Source organism: Rana temporaria, chromosome 12 (genome assembly GCF_905171775.1).
Source record: "Rana temporaria chromosome 12, aRanTem1.1, whole genome shotgun sequence".
Lineage (NCBI taxonomy): Eukaryota > Metazoa > Chordata > Amphibia > Anura > Ranidae > Rana > Rana temporaria.
This window is the reverse complement of record NC_053500.1, coordinates 115,025,191-115,045,457: the sequence shown is the minus strand read 5'-3', so window position 1 is coordinate 115,045,457 and position 20,267 is coordinate 115,025,191. Positions and strand designations below refer to the sequence as shown.

The 20,267-nt window shown below is 46.2% G+C and overlaps 1 protein-coding gene across 2 annotated transcripts in view; it reads left to right on the top strand.

Moving 5' to 3' along the window:
• Positions 1-827: 827 nt before the first annotated feature.
• The window catches only part of LOC120918610 (protein-glutamine gamma-glutamyltransferase E-like), a 148,841-nt gene continuing 129,401 nt past the window's right edge, over positions 828-20,267 (top strand). For both annotated transcript variants that reach the window (XM_040330283.1, XM_040330282.1), the window contains exons 1-3: positions 828-933; positions 11,647-11,820; positions 16,689-16,931. In XM_040330283.1, the coding sequence (XP_040186217.1) occupies positions 927-933; positions 11,647-11,820; positions 16,689-16,931 (424 nt within the window). In that variant the 5' untranslated portion in view covers positions 828-926. The remainder of the gene's footprint in view (positions 934-11,646; positions 11,821-16,688; positions 16,932-20,267) is intronic.

The window sequence follows — 20,267 nt, the reverse complement described above, 5'->3', positions numbered from 1 at the left end:
GCTGGAGTCCATCCCAACGGATAGATCCGCTGGTCTGTATAGACTCACCGGATCCATCCGTCCGAAGGGATCCCCCGCATGCGTCATAATGATTCGACGCATGCGTGGAATTCCTTATATGACAGCGTCGCGCACGTCGCCGCGTCATAATCGCGGCGACGGCGCGACACGTCATCGCCAGAGGATTTCGGCGCGGATTTCAATGCGATGGTGTGTACACGCCATCGCATAGAAATCCGCGGAAATCCTCGAGAGGATTTATCCGTGGAAACGGTCCGCTGGACCGTATCCGCGGATAAATTCTATCGTGTGTATGGGGCCTCATTATACTCAGACTGGACATGACGAACTGGCAATGGTCCCGCAGCCTCTATAGTGATGATTACCAGTTTTCCAAGTCCTGTGCCAAGTGGCTGCCCTGCCATAGTTACCATAGGTGGTTGCTCTCTCAGCAAGGGCCTCATTCAGAGTATGCATCATTTTTCTCAATGAATGCAAAACGCTCTGTGATTGGAGGAGGTAGAGAGACATGGCAGTAATGTAATGATGTTATTATTTCTCTTAGTACAAGTTTCCTTAAGGAAATGGTATCCAGTCAAGTAATACAAAATCCTTCAATTTGTAATTAAATATAAAACGTGTGATCAAGCTGTATGTATAATTTCCCTACAGAAGCTATAGGGAAGTAACATTTGTATGTATGAGTAGCTCTGACTGACTAGTCCCCAGACACGTTCTGGTTGTTGTGACAATGAGATTTTCAGCATTGAGCAACCCCAAAATGTGTGTACATACATCATTAAAAAAAAGGAGGAAAAACCTCACCCAGAAGTTTTGCATACTGAAGCCAATATAAGAAGACAACAATATTGGATACAAGTATACGAAATAGTGACTGTCTGATACACGGAGATACAACCAGCAAGATGCAAAGTAAGTGTGTATATATGTGTGTGTGTGCACCTGGTAGCCTACTAAATGTTGTAGAAATTATTAAGTGACTGTCTGAGCAATATAATTACTTATACTATTTAGGCATTTTAAATACTTTTACAATAAAAGTTTTATGGCATAAAACAATCTAAAATAAAATAAAAATCGAACAAATTATATAGCTAAATATTATGAAGTTGTAAATATTGAAAATGCTAACAATATTACAATGCTCTGTTAAATTTTGCAAAACATCATCGATTGAACTATCAAAAAATTACATCTATATATACACAGTAAAACCTTGGTTTGCGAGCATAATTCGTTCCGGAAACATGCTTGTAATCCAAAGCACTTTTATATCAAAGCATTTTTTACAGAGTATAAAAGAGAAGAGAGGCGCCTCTAAGAGTAGCAATAAGTTGCTAAATGTTGTACCTTCATTAAATGTAACCATATTGCTACACTTAGAGGCTCCACTCTCCTTTTTATACTCAGTTGTGATATGACGCTACTCTTATATCCAGACATCGATTGTATATCGAGGCAAAATGTATTGTAGCGCCTTGTTACTTTCCAGAACCGGTGCTATGGTAAATTTAGAGGGGGTCAGAGAGTTAGTTAACTCTGACCATGTTGATTTGTCCAAATTTGGGTCTCTGTTTCAGCTTTGGTTGTGCTGTGGGCTTATTCTGTCCTTCCTGGGGTGCTGATCACACCCCAGGTCAGCAGGTGGCAGCAGTGGAGTCAAGGATTTGGTGCTCCTACCCAGCAGCCTATCAGGAGGGTTTGGCCTCGCTGTGCATGCTGGGGGAGAGTATTTATGGGACAAACGCCATTGGGCTGGGTCCTTCTTCCTGTGGGGCGCCCATCTTGAGGGTGACCATACCATGGCGCCCCGGCGAAATGGCCTTCCAGGCCGGGGTGCGCGTGCCATGCGGTGTTCCTGGTTACGGGACCACGTTGGTCTGGAACTTGTGAGCTATGGCTAAGCCCCAGTGATCGACTGGGTCCCTAAATCTAACAAGATCTAACAAGCGTTAGTCCTGTTAGAGGAAGCTGTTCGGTGGAAGTCTGCCTGAGGAGTGCCAAAAGAGGCTGGCGATCCAAAAGGGTTTCGACCATCCACCGGGGTTGTAACATGAAGAGGAAACTGGTATTTCAGTTTCATCCTTTCTTAGAAAGGTCCACTTTGGGACCTGGAGCCCGGGGATTTCTGAGAGATTTGGGAGGAATGAAATCCCAGTCCTGGGTCCTGATTTTGAAAACAGCCAACATACTGATTGGTCAGGTGTGTGCTGGGCTTTTAGTAGTAACCTGACCATAGTTCTGGGATCCACCCCTGCAGATAGGAAGTCTCAGTACCAGGAGTATAGGTCCCTATAATGACGTTTTGGTGCATGAGGCTGCATAGTCTGTGTCAGTGTTGCCAACCTACCAGATTGAAATTTACTGGCACGACACCCGAAATTTACTGGTGCAGCCACGTTTTTACAAAAGTTCACATTTCACAAAAGTTACTAAATTACATTTTTAGCTGCAAATTTCAGTATTTAGGCTACAAACAAGTACGCTAGGCAAATAGCAATGTGATTTAAGGTAGATATTAAGGTTACAAAAAAACATATTTTTGTTATTTTCGATATAATAAGCGAAAACATTTTAGTCACATTACCCCCTGCCTCCATCCCTCTCTGCCACCAACACCCCCTGCCTTCACCCCCCTCTGCGGTGCCAATCTCCCCCTGCCTCCAACTTCCCCCTGCCTCCAATCTCCCCCTGCTTCCAATCTCCCCCAGGCCCCCTGCCTCCAATCACCCTCAGCCTCCATCGTCCCCTGCCTCCATCCCCCTCTGCAGTGCCACCAACAACCCCTGTCTCCATTCCCACCCTCTGCGATGCCACCATCCCCCTCTGCGGTGCCACCAACACCCCCTGCCTCCAATCACCCCCTGCCTCCAATATCCCCCAGGCCCCTTGCCTCCAATCGCCCCCTGCCTCTATCGTCCCCTGCCTCCATCCCCCTCTTTGGTGCCACCAACAACCCCTGTCTCTATCCCCCATCCTCTGCGGTGCCACAAACCGCCTCTGCAGTGCCACCAACACCCCCTGCCTCCAATCACCCCCTGCCACTAACACCCTCTGCCTCCAATCTCCCCCAGGCCCCTTGCCTCCAATCACCCCCTGCCTCTATCGTCCCCTGCCTCCATCCCCCTCTTTGGTGCCACCAACAACCCCTGTCTCCACCCCCCACCCTCTGCGGTGCCACCAACACCCCTGCCTCCAATCACCCCCTGCCTCCAATCTCCCCCTGCCTCCATCCCCCTCTGCGTTGCCACCGCAGCCACCATCACCCCCTGCCTCCAATCACCCCCTGCCTCCAATCTCCATGCGCAGTTCCAAGCCGAACCGATCTCGGCTATTTTTACTGGCACATTCCTGCAACCACGGACATTTACGAACGGGGGTAAAAAGTGCCTGTTTTTACGAACTGTCCGTAAAAATACGGATGGTTGGCAACACTGGTCTGTGTGTGCAGGTAAGGAGAACCTGCAAGAGAAAGGTAAGTAGCCTTAGAGAAAGTGCTACAATTTGTTGCTGAACTGTGCAAAGTTGTTCTGGAGTGACTAAGTATGGGGCAATCAAAGCTCCAAAAAGAAGCGAGGATCGCTGAAATGAGAGACAGAGCTCTGTGGCTGGAGGGGTTGTTACCGCCTGATCGAACCCCATACATGCCTGAACAGAGTTTGCCACACTTTATAAGCAGTTACAGCAAATAGTTTTTTTTTATTTCTGAGATAAAAGTGTTATATAAATAAATAGAAGCTAACCATTGTAAGCACCCCTGCCACTGGAAAATGGTTTGTCTCATCCTTGTAACTTCTACATCAGCAAGAGAGCTTGTTCTTTTGAAAAACAACAGACCTACTGGCTGGATCACCAGATGAAAACAGACGAAAGAAAGCCTAAAAAAGAAAGCAAATACAGTGGCGAGTACCTTGGATCACTTAAGCCTCGTACACACGATCGGATATCTGATGGAAGCTAATCCGATGGATTTTTTTGTCGGATATCCGATGAAGCTGACTTTCATCAGTCTTGCATACACACTATCAGACTAAATTCCGGTTGTGCCAAAACACTATGATGAAGTTCAATGCTTCCGAACATGCGTTAACTTGATTCTGAGGATGCGTGGATTTTTCTCAGATGGAGTCACACAGACGATCGGATTTTTCGATCTTTTTTTTATCCATAGGAAAAATATTTTTTTTTAAAAAGACCGATGGGGCCCACACACGATCGGTTTGTCTGATGAACAGTCCATCGGTCCACCAGGACATGCGAACAGACAAAATATTTGTACGAACATGCGAACACCATTATAGTCTATGGGACACGAACGTGAAATATCAAAAATTAAAATTTTAAAGGCTTATATGCAAGTTATTGCTATAAAAAGTGTTTTGGGACCCGGGTCCTGCCCCAGGGTACATTTATCAATGGGAAAAAAAGTTTTTAAAATGTCTGTTTATTCAGGAGCAGTGATTTTAATGATACTTAAATTGAAACAATAAAAATGTAATATTTATTTTAAATATCGTGCCTGGGGGGTCCCCTTAGTCTGCCTGTAAAGTAGCGACTCTTTCCCATGTTTATAACAGTACCGCAGCAAAATCACATTTCAAAAGGAAAAAATGTCATTTACAATTGCTTGCGGTTGTAATGTATTGCCGAATCCTGGCAATATACATAAAAAATCATTGAAAAAAAACAGCGTGGGTTTCCCCTCAGTCCAATACCGGGTCCTTCAGGTCTGGTATAGATTTTAAAAGGGAACCTTGTGCCAAATAAGAAAAAAATGGCGTGGGGGTTCCCCCCAGAATCCATACCAGACCCTTATCTGAGCATGCCACCTGGCAGGCTGCGGGAAAAGGGATGGGATGAGAGAGCACCCCCCCTCCTAAACCATACCAGGCCACATGCCCTCAACATGGGGAGGGTGCTTTAGGGTCCCGCCAAACGCACATTGTCTCCATGCTGATGGGGACAAGGGCCTCATCCCCACAATCCTTGCCCGGTGGTTGTGGGGGTCTATGGGTGAAGGGCTTATCGGAATCTGGAAGCCCCCTTTAACAAGGTGGCCCTCAGATCCCATCCCTCCTATGTGAATGGGTAGGGGTACATTGTTCGGCTTGGAACTGTGCATGGAGATTTGAGGCAGGGGGTGATTGGAGGCAGGGGATGATGGTGGCTGCGGTGGCACCACAGATGGGGATGGAGGCAGGGGGAGATTGGAGGCAGGGGGTGTTAGTGGCAGGGGGTGATTGGAGGCAGAGGGTGTTGGTGGCACTGCAGAGGAGGATTTGCCACCGCAGAGGGTGGGGGATGGAGACAGGGGTTGTTGGTGGCACCGCAGAGGGGGATGGAGGCAGGGGACGATGGAGGCAAGGGGTGATTGGAGGCAGGGGGCCTGAGAGAGATTGAAAGCAGGGGGAGATTGGAGGCAGGGGGTGTTAGTGGCAGGGGGTGATTGGAGACAGGGGTTGTTGGTGGCACCGCAGAGGGGGGTGGTGGCATCACAGAGGGTGGGGATGGAGACAGGGGTTGTTGGTGGCACCGCAGAGGGGGATGGAGGCAGGGGACGATGGAGGCATGGGGTGATTGGAGGCAGGGGGCCTGGGGGAGATTGGAGGCAGAGGGAGATTGTGGCACCGCAGAGGGGGGTGAAGGCAGGGGGTGTTGGTGGCAGAGGGGGATGGAGGCAGGGGTGATGTGACTAAATAATTTGCCCTTATTATATCGAAAATAACAAAAATATGTTTTTTTTACCTTAGTATCTACCTTAAATCACACTGCGATTTTCCTAGCGTACTTGTTTGTAGCCTAAATACTGAAATTTGCACCTAGAATGTAATTTAGTAACTTTTGTGAAATGCCAGTAAAAACTTTGCTGCGCCAGTAAATTTCGGGTGTCGTGCCAATAAATTTCAATCTGGTAGGTTGGCAACACTGATAGAGTTCTGAATTTTAATTTACGTAAGAACCCCATGGATGCCCTACTGAAGTTAAAACACAACTAAATTAAAAGCAATGATTAGCAACAAATTGGTAGCTATATTGCTAGCCATGGATAAGTGGTCTGTCAACCACAGAAAATAAGATATTCTCCCCATCACACATTTCTTGCCCCTCTTAACTCCGTCTTTCCCTTCCCCCTTTTTTCTTATCCTTTCTCTTCCCCTCCCTTCTCACATACTGCTTTTTTCATCTTACGTATTCCCCTTGCTACCCATTTACACAGTGCAGATATAATATACTCATATGAGGAAATGCATATTAGCTGGTGTTTTGAGAGCAAACGTGCCAAATCCCATTATTGAATCAATATTTTTGGAAGGGTATTTGGAGAAATTTTTCAGGTGCAAAGACAAAAATAAGTTATTTTTATATAAAATACATACATTTTATTTGTAACAGAATAAAAGAATGCTGTTTAAAAACAATAACAACATTTTCTTATGGTCATAGCATAAGTACAGTAGTTTTTGCTGGACATGTTTCACCTAAGATATGGCTTCTTCAGGAGACTCATGAAGTGCTGTAAAGAGTCTTACTATGAATCAATAGAGAATATTACATTCTAAGGGTAATTACAGAAGTACTTCGGTATACTCCACTACACTTATAAACATTATTCAGGAAACGCAACATTACTATATTATGATACATATGACAGAGCCTCTTACCATGCCCACATGTGCCAAATAACATACGATGTAAAGCACCTAAAAAGTCATCCCACAGAAGTATCATTAGTCACAGAAGGGATACGCCCATTCAAGAACCTGGGAGATATATAGCACTATCCCCGGAGGAGCTGCTGGTTTAGATTTTGGGAAATTGCAGGTTACCTCTAAGTTCGTTGTCCAGGGAAGGAAGTCTATAGAAATTGCAATGTCCACACAAGATGTAAATCCTTCAACTGTAGGCTTTATTTTTTCTGCATAAAACTTGTGAAGGAAGTAGAGAGTATAGAGAGAAGGGGAAAGTACAAGGTACGCAGTACAGAATGCACAATAGTATTCAAAGTTCCAATATTCACCACTCACTCCTGAGTGGGTATTGCTCACCCGGATAAACCCCTCTCACATGGCCCAGCAGCCAGAAAGCTTCCCCCACTTGGATGGACAGCTTAGGATCCTTTGTAGAACCATAGGCCCCAGCCAGCATAGCTGGACCTACCTGATAGGAACGCAGCCTCGGACCAACATGGTCCCGGGGGTGAAATCACACACCCACCTCACGCCAGGAGAGCCAATAGGCGAAGGACCCCAAAAAACGGCGTCTGCGCCTTAAGTATCCCCTCCCAGCATGCACAGCGGGGCACCACTCCCACTGGGCTGCTGCCGAAAAGGTTCACTCGAGTTCCAACATGGGCCTGAGATGGTACCGCCACCTACAGGCAACGAGGGAAAACTTATACCGAGCACAACCACAGCCAGAACAGAGGCAAATTTAAATAGACGCCCCTAAATTTATAGTAGTGCACTTGTCATTGGGAGCCCGGCGCTACATATATATATATATATATATATATATATTTATATATATATATATATATATCCTAGGTTCTTAGGCTAGACCGCAAGAAAATTATGTTATTGATTTTAAACAGCATTCTGTTACAAATAAAGGGCCAGATTCACAAAAGAGATACGCCGTCGTATCTCTGTGATCCGCCCGCCGTAACTCAGTTACGCATAGATAGCCCTAAGATCCGACAGGTGTAATTGACTTACACCGTCGGATCTTAGGATGCAATTCTAGGCCGGCCGCTAGGTGTCGATTCCATTGCGGTCGGCTAGAATATGCAAATTACTAGTTACGGCGATTCACGAACGTACACTTTACCCATCGCTCTAAATTTACGTTGTTTCCGTCGAGATACGCCGCGTAAAACTAAGGCTGCCCTCTAGGGGGTGTAACGCATGTTAAGTATGGCCGTCGTTCCCGCGTCTAAATTTTAAATTTCACGTCGTTTGCGTAAGTCGTCCGTGAATGGCGTTGGACGCCATTTACGTTAACGTCGAAACCAATGATGTCCTTGCGACGTCATTTAGCGCAATGCACGTCGGGTAATTTGACGGACGGAGCATGCGCAGTACGTTCGGTGCGGGAACGCGCCTAATTTAAATGGTGCCTGCCCCATTTGAATTAGGCGGGCTTGCGCCGAGCGGATTTACGTTACACCGCCGCAAGTTTACAGGTAAGAGCTTTGTGAATCAGGCACTTACGCTGTAAACCTGCGGCGGTGTAACGTAAATGGGATACGTTACGCCGCCAGCTTATTAAATACTGTTCAATTGTAGATCTTCTGCTCTAGAATGGCTCATAATACCAAACCCACAGATGAAGTACTTAGATGCACTGATCAAAAAAAGTCACAGAAGAATAAAAGATTTGAGGACTCATCCAGACTATGGTGTTAACATACGTATTCACAATGTGCTCAGGCACACAGCACTATTACAATGAGTGCACCCATGCAGTAGTGGGATAGCACATTTTGTGTGGTATGGTGCATTAGCAGCCCACTCAAAAGAATAGGCTGCCTCAGTGTAACAAGTGTTAAAAAGCATGCATTGATGCATTGCAGACATAGGCGTGTGCACAGGGTGTGCCAGGTGTGTCCAGGCACACCCTAATCTCCCTGTGCAGCACAATTTCCCACCACTGCCCTGGCTCCCTCCTCTTCCCCCCGCAGTGCTTCCGGCTTCCCTCCTCTTTTAGGATGAGTGGGGGAAGGGGCCAATAAACATTTAATTTACTGGTCCCTTTTTTTTCTGAGTGAAAATCGGGCGTGATCAATAGTGTGTGTGTTTGAGCTTTGGGGTGCACACCCTACTGCAATAGGCTGCGCACCTCTCCTCTCCTGCCGAATGTTGCTGCGGGGATGTTTTAGGATGAGTGGGGAAAGGGGCCAATAAACATGTAATTTACTGGTCCCTTTTTTTTCTGAATGAAAATCGTGCGTGATCAATAGTGTGTGTGTTTGAGCTTTGGGGTGCACACCTTACTGCAATAGGCTGCACACACCTATGAATGCAGAGCAAAGTGGTAATCCACCCTCACGGGTAGGCTGTGGTTGTTATAACAATCCAGAACATTTTCTATCTTTTTTTTTTCAAACCCTATTCCAGATTAACATTTTTAGTTGTTTCTTTTCTGTATGAATCCTCAGAGGAACATTTAACCTTCAATAAGTGGTCATTCAGACAATAGGTGAGATGAAGTTTCCAAATGAAAAGACTAAAGCCGTGTACACGCGACCATTGTTCATGTCATGGGAAAAACAATGTTTTTCTCGACATGATTCTTGTCAAGTCTGCCTTGCCTACACACGATCGTGAAAAAAAAATGCTCGAGCAAAGCGCGGTGACGTACAACACGTACGACGGCACTATAAAGGGGAAGTTCCATTCGGATCGCGCCACCCTTTGGGCTGCTTTTGCTGATTTTGTGTTAGTAAGAGTTTGGTGAGAGACGATACACACTTTTCAGTCTTTGTGCTTTTCAGTCTGTTACAGCATGACGAATGTGCTATCTCCATTACAAACGCAAGTTTTACCAGAATGAGCGCTCCCGGCTCATAACTTGCTTCAGAGCATGCACGTTTTTTTCCCATCGTTAATGCCTACACACGACAAAACATGTGAAAAACAACAAGAAAAATTAGAGCATGTTCTAAATTTTTAATGGCCATTTTTTACGTCGAGAAAAATGCTCTGGAGCCTACACACAATCGTTTTTAATGACCAATTTAAAAAATTGCATTTTCACGTCATGAAAAACAGTCGTGTGTACGCGGCATTACAGCAAAAAAAATCACTTTTTATTAAAGGGGGTGATATTTAGAGCGTCTGTCATATGTTGCTGTTCTTTCCAAAAAGAGACATTCTCCTCACCTCCTTTGTGGTCACAGTTACAGGACGTGATAAAAAATCTCCTTAATGGGGACAAGAGTTTTACCACTTTTATCCATTCTGTACAAGTTTAAGCTCTGGCCAGAGTGGCGCTTTCATACAAAGTAAATTTATATATACAATTCTCATGAGTCTTCTGTAAATATAAAGTACTTCTCTGATTGCACTGTTAAAAACTAGGCCATAGAATATCTAAAGGCCACCACACCTTGCTTGCTTGAAGGTGCCAAATACAGTAAAATCTTTCTTAGAATTTTGCCCAACCTACTCCAATGAATCTGATTATGCAAATTAAGAGTTGTTTAGTTTTCTATATTAATAATGTAGGGCTGTGGAAATTAAAGATTAATTCCTCGATTAATCGTTAATTTTTTTGATCGATTAAAATTCTTTTGATCGGTACTAGTGGTGCAACAGATCGTAAATGATCCGTGATCCGAACAGGTCACCATATGCGGATTGGCACACCACGTAATCTGCGGAGCTCCGCTGCTGCCCCGGCCATAGGAAAGGCCGCGGCTTCGGCCTAACTCCCGGAGCGGTGGCCATCTTGGTCCACCCGGTGGCAGCCTAGGTGAGTCTAGAGCGGCGCGCTGACGTTATCACCCGGCCTCAACAGCATGTGTTCGGTTGGCTTCTCTGGTAAGACTAAGCAAGCACTAATCTTCCTATACAGTGGGGGAGATGTGGACCATATTAAAGTGGGGAGATGTCTGTGGATATTACAGTGGGGGAGATGTCTGTGGATATTACAGTGGGGGAGATGTCTGTGGATATTACAGTGGGGGAGATGCCTGTGGATATTACAATGGGGAGATGTCTGTGAATTACAGTGGGGAGATGTCTGTGGATATTACAGTGGAGGGAGATGTCTGTGGATATTACAGTGGGGGAGATGCCTGTGGATTACAGTGGGGGAGATGCCTGTGGATATTACAGTGGGGGAGATGTCTGTGGATATTACAGTGGGGGAGATGTCTGTGGATATTACAGTGGGGGAGATGTCTGTGGATTACAGTGGGAAGATGCCTGTGGATATTACAGTGGGGGAGATGCCTGTGGATATTACAGTGGGGGAGATGCCTGTGGATTACAGTGGGGGAGATGCCTGTGGATATTACAGTGGGGGAGATGTCTGTGGATATTACAGTGGGGGAGATGTCTGTGGATATTACAGTGGGGGGAGATGTCTGTGGATATTACAGTGGGGGGAGATGTCTGTGGATATTACAGTGGGGGGAGATGTCTGTGGATATTACAGTGGGGGAGATGCCTGTGGATATTACAGTGGGGGAGATGCCTGTGGATATTACAGTGGGGAGATGTCTGTGGATTACAGTGGGGGAGATGTCTGTGGATATTACAGTGGGGGAGATGTCTGTGGATATTACAGTGGGGGAGATGTCTGTGGATTACAGTGGGGGAGATGTCTGTGGATATTACAGTGGGGGAGATGTCTGTGGATATTACAGTGGGGGGAGATGTCTGTGAATATTACAGTGGGGGCTATATATGGTGGTGATCCAAAAAATGTATGTACGTTATAATAATCGAAATTGGTCGATTAATTGATTAAAAAAAATCAATTAATCAAACACAAAAATTTTAATCAGTAACAGCCCTATTAAAATGCAATGACAGCGAACACTATGCATTTCAAAGCAGTGCATGCATTTCCAAAAAAGTGTTTGTATTCGGTTGTAACATAAAATCATTTTTGTTTCAGATCTTTTAGTGACCAAAACTGACTTCCAGAAAGTCAAAAATGCCACAGCTCACAAGACCCAAGACTACGACACCAATGAAATGGTGCTCAGAAGGGGACAGCCAGTTACAATGGCTTTTACATTCAACAGACAATTAACGTCAAGAGATGAGCTTAAAATAATTGTGGAAACAGGTAATATGATTTTCTAAAGTGACCATTCTGTTAACTCCCAAGACGCACATGCAGAATACACATACATAGGATTTAGGTAATGATTTGTGCAGAATAAACTGGGGGTATAATATCATTATGAAAGAGGTAGCTGAGTGGTGTCGTGTATTCACAGAAAATCGATGCTAAGAGAAAAATAAACATTTTATTAATGTATGATATCAAATACAGCCTATGCGTTTCAGGAGACTAGGGCTGACCCTTCCTGGTAGAGTGTATGGCGCCTGCAGACACTAATGCAGATGCAACAGACAAACATTGTTTGATGATTTATCCGCCTGAAAATGTCCGCTAGGCCGTACACACGACCGGATCTATCTGCTGGAACTGATCCGCGGATCAATCCCAGCGGATCGATCCGGTCGTGTGTACGGGGCCTAAGGCACTTGCCGCTTCTAACTCTGAAACTGAGTAGTCAGCAGGGATGGACTGGCCATTGGGACTACAGGGAGTTTCCCGGTGGGCCGATGGCTCAGTGGGCCGGCTTCAGTGACAGCAGATCGCCGCCGCCGCCCCCCCCCCCCTCCGATCCTCTGTCTCTCCCTCCCCACAGAGCTCACCTCCTCTCCCTCCCCGCAGCGCTCACCTGGGGGGGAACAGAGAATCAGGGGGAGGAGCAGGGGGGAGGGGACAGACAGCTGACTCAACAGCTATGGACTGGGAGTTTCTCACTTCTGCCTAAACGTGTCCCATGGGGGGGGGGGGGGGGGGGCACCGAACTGATTCTTTGCCCCGGGTGAAATAATGTCTAGCTTCCCCACTGGTACTGCCTATAAGAGTACCAGTACCAGCCGCTCTACTCTAAGTAGAACGGCTAGTGGCTAGTGAAGGGGAAGAGGGGGCTTGGGTGGCCAGGGGGGGGGGGTGGGAGTTGCCCGTCCGCCATAGGAAAGACATTTCAAAGTGGGCCAGTCTGTATGAAGTCCAGGGCCAAATTTTTGTCCCAGTCCAGCCCTGGTAGTCAGGTTTAGGCAAAGTCAGTAAACTTAACAAAGGACAAATAAATGCATCAAAAGTAAGACTGCAGAGCACAACTAGAGTGTATGATTATCCATGCGCTACCATAAACAATATTAAATAGTGAAACTGCTGCAAGCAGGTCAGACCATACCCGTATAAATCAAATAAAGGAGGGGGGGGGGGTGCTGCGCTGTTCCTAGTAAATAACTCTTACTATGAGTAAAGACACAAAGTATAAAACTAACTGATATCACAAAGTGCATAAATGCTAATCGCACAAACATAAACTTCAAAGATATGAACAAGTAAAATATATTAAATGATCCAATGATATCAAAGTGCAATGTGCATTTATAAAAAATATTCTAAGGGCCGGATTCAGGTAGGGGCGCGCATTGTTACGGCGGCGCAGCGTATCGTATTTACGATACGCTGCCGTAAGTCAGAGAGGCAAGTGCTGTATTCACAAAGCACTTGCCTCCTAAGTTACGGCGGCGTATCGTAAATGGGGCCGGCGTAAGCGCGCATAATTCAAATGAGGATGAGGGGGCGTGGTTTATGTTAATTTTTGGTGACCCGACGTGATTGACGTTTTTCCCGAACGACGTATGCGCCGTCCGTGGAATTTCCCGGTGTGCATTGCTCCAAAGTACGCCGCAAGGACGTCATTGGTTTCGACGTGAACGTAAATTACGTCCAGCTCCATTCACGGACGAGTTACGCAAACAACGTAAAATTTACAAATTTCGACGCGGGAACGACGCCCATACTTAACATTGGCTACGCCACCTAGGGGGCATGTTTATCTTTACGCGGCGTATCTCTTACAAAAACGGCGTATCGTACTGCGACGGGCAAGCGTATGTTCGTAAATCGGCGTATCTAGTAATTTACATATTCTACGCCGAAATCAACGGAAGCGCCACCTAGCGGCCAGCGGAAAAATTGCACCCTAAGATACGACGGCGCAGGCCGTCGTATCTTAGCTAGGTTTAAGTGTATCTCAGTTTGAGCATACACTTAAACTTACGACGGGCTTAGATTCCGAGTTACGTCGGCGTATCTACTGATACGCCGGCGTAACTCTTTGTGAATCCAGCCCTAAGTGTACACTGGTGTACATAAATAAGCTGTGCAAGATTACAAAATAAGGGCCAGATCCTCAAAAGAGATACTCCGACTTAAGTGCTGTTCAGTCTGTGTGTAACTTTGGAAACGATCCTCAAAAGGCTTTTTCCAAAGTTACACAGAAGATCCGGCATGTGTAATTGATTTACACTGCCTAATTTTAGGATGCAGTACCGCATCCGCCGCTGGGGGCATTTCGAGTCGAAATGCCGTTGCTAGTATGCAAATTAGCACTTAAGGCGATCCACAAAGCTTTCTAGCTTCTTTTTTGCGCCGTAAGTGTTATTTTGCAAGTGTAAAATTAGGGCTCGTTTTACAAAGTGTAAAGTTAGTCACACCTTGTAAAGGCCCATTGCAGCGACGGCATTTGGTATGCTTTCCCGAGGGAGAACTCCACGTCAATTTGTAAAAAACAAAACCGGCATGGGTTCCCCCCCAGGAGCATACCAGGCCCTTAGGTCGGGTATGGGTTGTAAGGGGACCCCCCCTACGCCGAAAAATTGACGTAGGGGGTCCCCCTACAATCCATACCAGACCCGTATCCAAAGCACGGTACCCGGCCGGCCAGGAAGGGAGTGGGGACGAGCGAGCGCCCCCCCCCCTCCTGAGCCGTGCCAGGCCGCGTGCCCTCAACATGGGGGGGTTGGGTGCTCTGGGGCAGGGGGGCGCACTGCGGGCCCCCCCACCTCAGAGCACCCTGTCCCCATGTTGATGAGGACAGGACCTCTTCCCGACAACCCTTGCCATTGGTTGTCGGGGTCTGCGGGCGGAGGCTTATCGGAATCTGGGAGTCCCCTTTAATAAGGGGGCCCCCAGATTCCGATAAGCCTCCGCCCGCAGACCCCGACAACCAATGGCAAGGGTTGTCGGGAAGAGGTCCTGTCCTCATCAACATGGGGACAGGGTGCTCTGAGGTGGGGGGGCCCGCAGTGCGCCCCCCTGCCCCAGAGCACCCAACCCCCCCATGTTGAGGGCACGCGGCCTGGCACGGCTCAGGAGGGGGGGGGCGCTCGCTCGTCCCCACTCCCTTCCTGGCCGGCCGGGTACCGTGCTTTGGATACGGGTCTGGTATGGATTGTAGGGGGACCCCCTACGTCAATTTTTCGGCGTGGGGGGGTCTCCTTACAACCCATGCCAGACCTAAGGACCTGGTATGCTCCTGGGGGGGGAACCCATGCCGATTTTTTCTTTGAAAATTGGCATGGAGTTCTCCCTCAGGAATGCATGCCGCTGTCATTTTTTTTTTCCCCGACGCAACTTTAAGCCGTCGCGATCCTCAAAACTCGGCGTAACGTAACTTCGCGCATGCGCAGTACGGCCGACGCGCATGCGCAGTACGGCCGGCGCGGGAGCGCGCCTCATTTAAATGGGACTCGCCCCATTTGAATAGGAACGCCTTGCGCCGGCGGAATTTTAGTTACACAGCCTGAAATTTCTAGATAAGTGCTTTGTGGATCAGGCACTTAGGTAGAAACTTTAAGCCAGTGTAACTTAAATTGGATTTTTTAAGTTACGTCAGGTTTTTGTGGATCTGGCCCTAAATGTGCAAACAACAGTTTGGAGTTCAGCTTTAGATAATAAATAACTAGTTAAAAAAAAATTATGTATTAGGTCACCCATGCCATGCCAGTATTCATTTTACGCTCATAAAATTTCATGTTCCACTAACAACAGAGATAGGAAGCTATTTTTATTAAAGTGAAACTAAACCCTCCAATCATTTTCAGCTAAAGAAGGTGCCATCTTGGCCTTTGTTTGATCTTCAACTGTTATGATGCTGCACATATGATCGTTTATGATACCAGTCATTTAAACAGTTTGACAGTGTGGTTAAGAACACAAAAGGTGTGACAGTTACTGTACATTACCGGCAAGTGCTGGCAATGCAACTTTTTTGAAAAGTGGATGTAAACCCGATTTTTTCTTTTTCTTTTCTTGATGTCACAATGTAGAGTATAATATTTCCTATTATCTGTGCCCAGTCTTGCCACACAGAGTTAATCCAGCTCTGAGCAATCCTCTTTTATTGTTCAGTGAAATAAAACGGACTTACAGAGAAAAACCTTTGTCCGTTCCGCCCCCTTGCTGTGAATGACAGGTTATTTACATATCTCATGCACTAGCCTGGAGGCAGGCATTATTTTTTAATTCCCACCCCCACTCCTTTTCTAAAGTCATGTGGTTACTTTTCTGGATTTTGACTGGATGTTAGTGATCATAGCAGAATTTAGTGTAAGGAATACACAGAAAAAAATGCATGTTGACAAGGGGAGTGTAGAGGAGGGCGGGGAGTCTACTGACATCACGACTCCACCCACCGAGCTCCAGACAACAGATCCACCCACAGAATCTGCAGTTTTTTAGTTCTTATAACAGACAGAGGGGGAGACATTTGACAGGTAAGGATACATGCAGGAGGCGTGTATATCCTTATAGATCAGCACTATGGCAGTAGTTTAGAAAGGATGAGAGTGGGTTAACTTTAAATCGATGGGTTTAGTTCCGCTTAAAACCTAAAGAAAAAAAAAGGCAATGCCATAATAGCTAATCAAATGTTTACATCAGTTAGGTGTTGATTGGTTGCCAAAAGCATTACAAACCCACCCTAGTCATACCAAAACAGTTTGACTTATTGGATTACAATGGCTAATGTATAACTGGTTTCATTGCATGTATCTAAGAAAATGGTATATAAAAAGTATGGAATTTCCATTTTAACAAATAATTACTTTTATTGTCAGGTCCCTCTCCATCAAAGCAGACAAATACAAAGGCAGAAATGCTAGTGTCCAGCTCTAGCAGTGGGACATCCTGGAGTGCGGTACGTGGATCAAGCAGTACCAACGTCTTGAACATTACAATAAATATTCCAGTCAATGCTGTGATTGGCCGATATAAAATGAGTCTACAGACTACCAGTGGAGGAAGACCGAATGTCTCCAAAGTGGGAAACATGATTGTGCTGTTTAACCCATGGGCAAAAAGTAGGTTATCTAAATTGCTTTGACAGCATGTTTTACTTGTTTACTTGTTAGTATGATTAGCATGTTCATCCCCTACTGAAGAAACACTCACAAGTCATCAACATTACATATCCACACACACAAATCATGAGTTAGAGGGTAAATCTCTTCCTTTTAATAGGTTTTATTTTAAAATAAAGGTTCTAAGAACTACATACAATATACCTATTTTAATCTGTGGTCCATGACAGACAGTCCCTATGTCCTCTGATCTTCAGCATTGCAGTGAATTCCTATGGCCTTGTCCATGTCCTTTCCTAATGCCTGCAAGCAATCAAATAGTCTTGCACTAAGGGCTTGTTCACATATGTATCAATACCATGTGTAGCACTACCCCCAAAGGAGCTGCTGGTTTAATTTGGGTGGCATGTTACCTCTATTTCTCCGCCGTCTAGGGTACTGGTGGATGAGAGCTGAAACAAAGTCAATGTCCACGCGTTGCATTCCTTTTTCTCTGCTTTATTTACCGAACGTGGTAAAAGAACGAACAATAGATTGAAGAGGTAAATTAGGGTATTGGTAGTGGGTTCAGGTGTAGAACTTGATCGGAAGCACTGCTGCTTCCAGACATAAACTCTCATCGCCACTCTAGCCAGAGTGGGTAGTGTGCCCCTGGATAGGCCTCTCTCACTAGTCCTAGTAGCCAGAGCGCCACACGGAACCTTGGTACAGTCTCTGCCACTGACCTTCCCAAAGGAGGAGATACGTTCGGTCCAGAATCCTTTCACTTTAGGATTTTGCGAAATCAAGAAACTGACGGGCGATCACTGCTCAGCCTTTCAGTAGTAATGTGTTCTTCAATGAAGTTCAGGCCACCCTGAGTGTACCAGCCTCGTGCTTGGTGCTCTCCAGAACAGGTACTTCATTCGGTGGCTTCCTCGCTCTAGGACAGATAGCGCAGGACCTCTTTGTCAATGCAGACCCTGTCTGACTACTGGGTCTGCCCGGAAAATCACGACTCCAGACCAATGTGGTGCCGGAGCCAGGAACTCTGAACAAGCACCCCCAGCCAGGAGGGCCACACACAGGGGTGATGGGATGACTGCCCAGGGCGGACGACGATGACCCAGAACTAATCAATGAACTACTACGGCGCTTCATAGTGCCGTGGTAGTTCATTGAGAACTACAAGCCGCCAGCCACCAAGGATGTTGGAGCTTGTAGTTCATTCACACACAGAGCTGGGGGGGGGGGGCAATAGAGGTTTCTGTATCCCAGAATGCACTGGGAAATAATAGAGAACTAGGACAGAGCAGCTCCAGCCACTTCCTGTATGTACAGAGCAGCCATGTGGTAACAAAATGTACTTCTGTGGAAGCAGGGCCGTCTTTAATATGGTTTGGGCCCTGGGCAAACATTTTTTTTGGGCCTGGCTGGTTCACATGTATGTGTTTTGGTGGCCCTCATTTGTGCAGGCACAGCAGCCCATTGATTTGAATGGGCTGCCATGCCTTTGTTTCCTGCAGAAAAAAGGTGCATTCAGCATTTTAAAAATACAGTTGCCTTAAAATCCATTCTGCTTTTGCACCATGCTACTTACCTGCAGTTCTTGCACACACAAACGCACTGTGTTTTTAAAAGCGTGACCTAAACATCTAAAAATGCAGCAAGTTTGACAGTGCGGGAACTGCAGATAAGTCACAGCAGACAGCATAATGGACAGACAGTGCTTGATGGGCATAGGTGTGCCGTGTGCGCAGCCTTTTACATGAGGCATGTGCTTTTCTTTGCAGGAAACGCAGGCATGACAGCCCATTCAAATGAATGGGCTGCTGTGCCTGCGCAAATGTGGGCCGCCAAAACACATACATGTGAACCAGCCAAGCCCAAAATAAGCCCATCAAGCAGTTAAATACAGATAGTAATGCCATGTGCTCTAAAGGCCTTTCTCAGCCTGGACTGCAGGTCTGGTCTGTGATTTAAAGAGTTCCTCTATTTTACACATGGCATGGCATTGGGTCCCATGGTGCTAAAGCAAAATGGACAGACGGTGCTGTGACCCCATGCCATGCCATGTGTAAAATAGAGGAACTTTTTAAAACACTGACCAGACCTGCAGTGAATCATCAAATATTATAAAGACTTTGGGCACACTCTACAGAAAACTTCTATTTACAATATAGATTAGCAAACAGTGACATACCTTGAGGAGCAGGACATTAAGAAGTCAGCCTCGGGAAGAGCAAACTGGGGATGTTATAAAATCACATTCTAATTCACTTTTATATACAAGCAGCACCCAGTGGCAGGAAGGGAGAAGTGCACGTCTAAAGGGAAGCCAGGGGTGCTGTACATTTTAAATCTTAACGGGCGGCTCTGCGTTGGGCCCCCAACAGTGACAGGGCCCTGGGCAGCTGCCCCTGTTTTCCCTATGGTAAAGACGGCCCTGGGTGGAAGCATCAAGCTGGCCAGAAATACTGACAGTGCCAGGCAGGAGCAGAGGAATTGAGCAGGATTGCTGTGGCAAAACTTTTTGTGTCCCCAAAGTTGAGCTGGAACAAGCCAAGTGCCAAAGAGATCAAAGTATACGAATTCCAGAGAATTCACAAAAATGTTGGCTATTACACCACAGCCTAACCACACCTCAAAGTAGATATTTTCCTCTACAGCACTTCCTCTTTTAGCACTTTCCACTTGAAAAGTGGTCTCCAAACTGTGGCCTGAGCCCTGGATGTGGCCCTTTGCTAGACTTTATCCGGTCCTTGGGGGATTATTCCTCCCTCGGGCACCAACATTGGGGCATGATACCTGTCACTGACACTAAAGATGGGGCACTATTTCTCCCACTAGTATCAGTGATGGAGCACTATTCCTCCCACTAGTATCAGTGATGGGGCACTATTCCCCCCACTAGTATTAGTGATGGGACACTATTCCTCCCACTAGTATCAGTGATGGGGCACTATTCCTCCCACTAGTATCAGTGATGGGGCACTATTCTTCCCACCGGCACCAAAAATAGGTAACTATTTCTTCCACTGATACCAGTGATGGGGCACTATTTTTCCTCCTACTAACCACCAATTTTGAGGCCATATTTATTCTCACTGATGCTGGGTCCAAGACATGTTTTACCCTCATTGGCCACAATCTTCCCCCTGTAAAGTTTGAAGGACAGTGAACTGGCCCTTTGTTTGAAAAGTTTGGAGACCCTGCACTAGAAAACAACACTTTCATAGGCATTTATCAAGCATTCTTGAAGCTTTTTCAATGCTTTAAAAACACAACAAAAACACAAAAATGTGTTCTTTATAATCAGCACACATCTAAACGAGCCCTAACAATGCTGCTAGGATG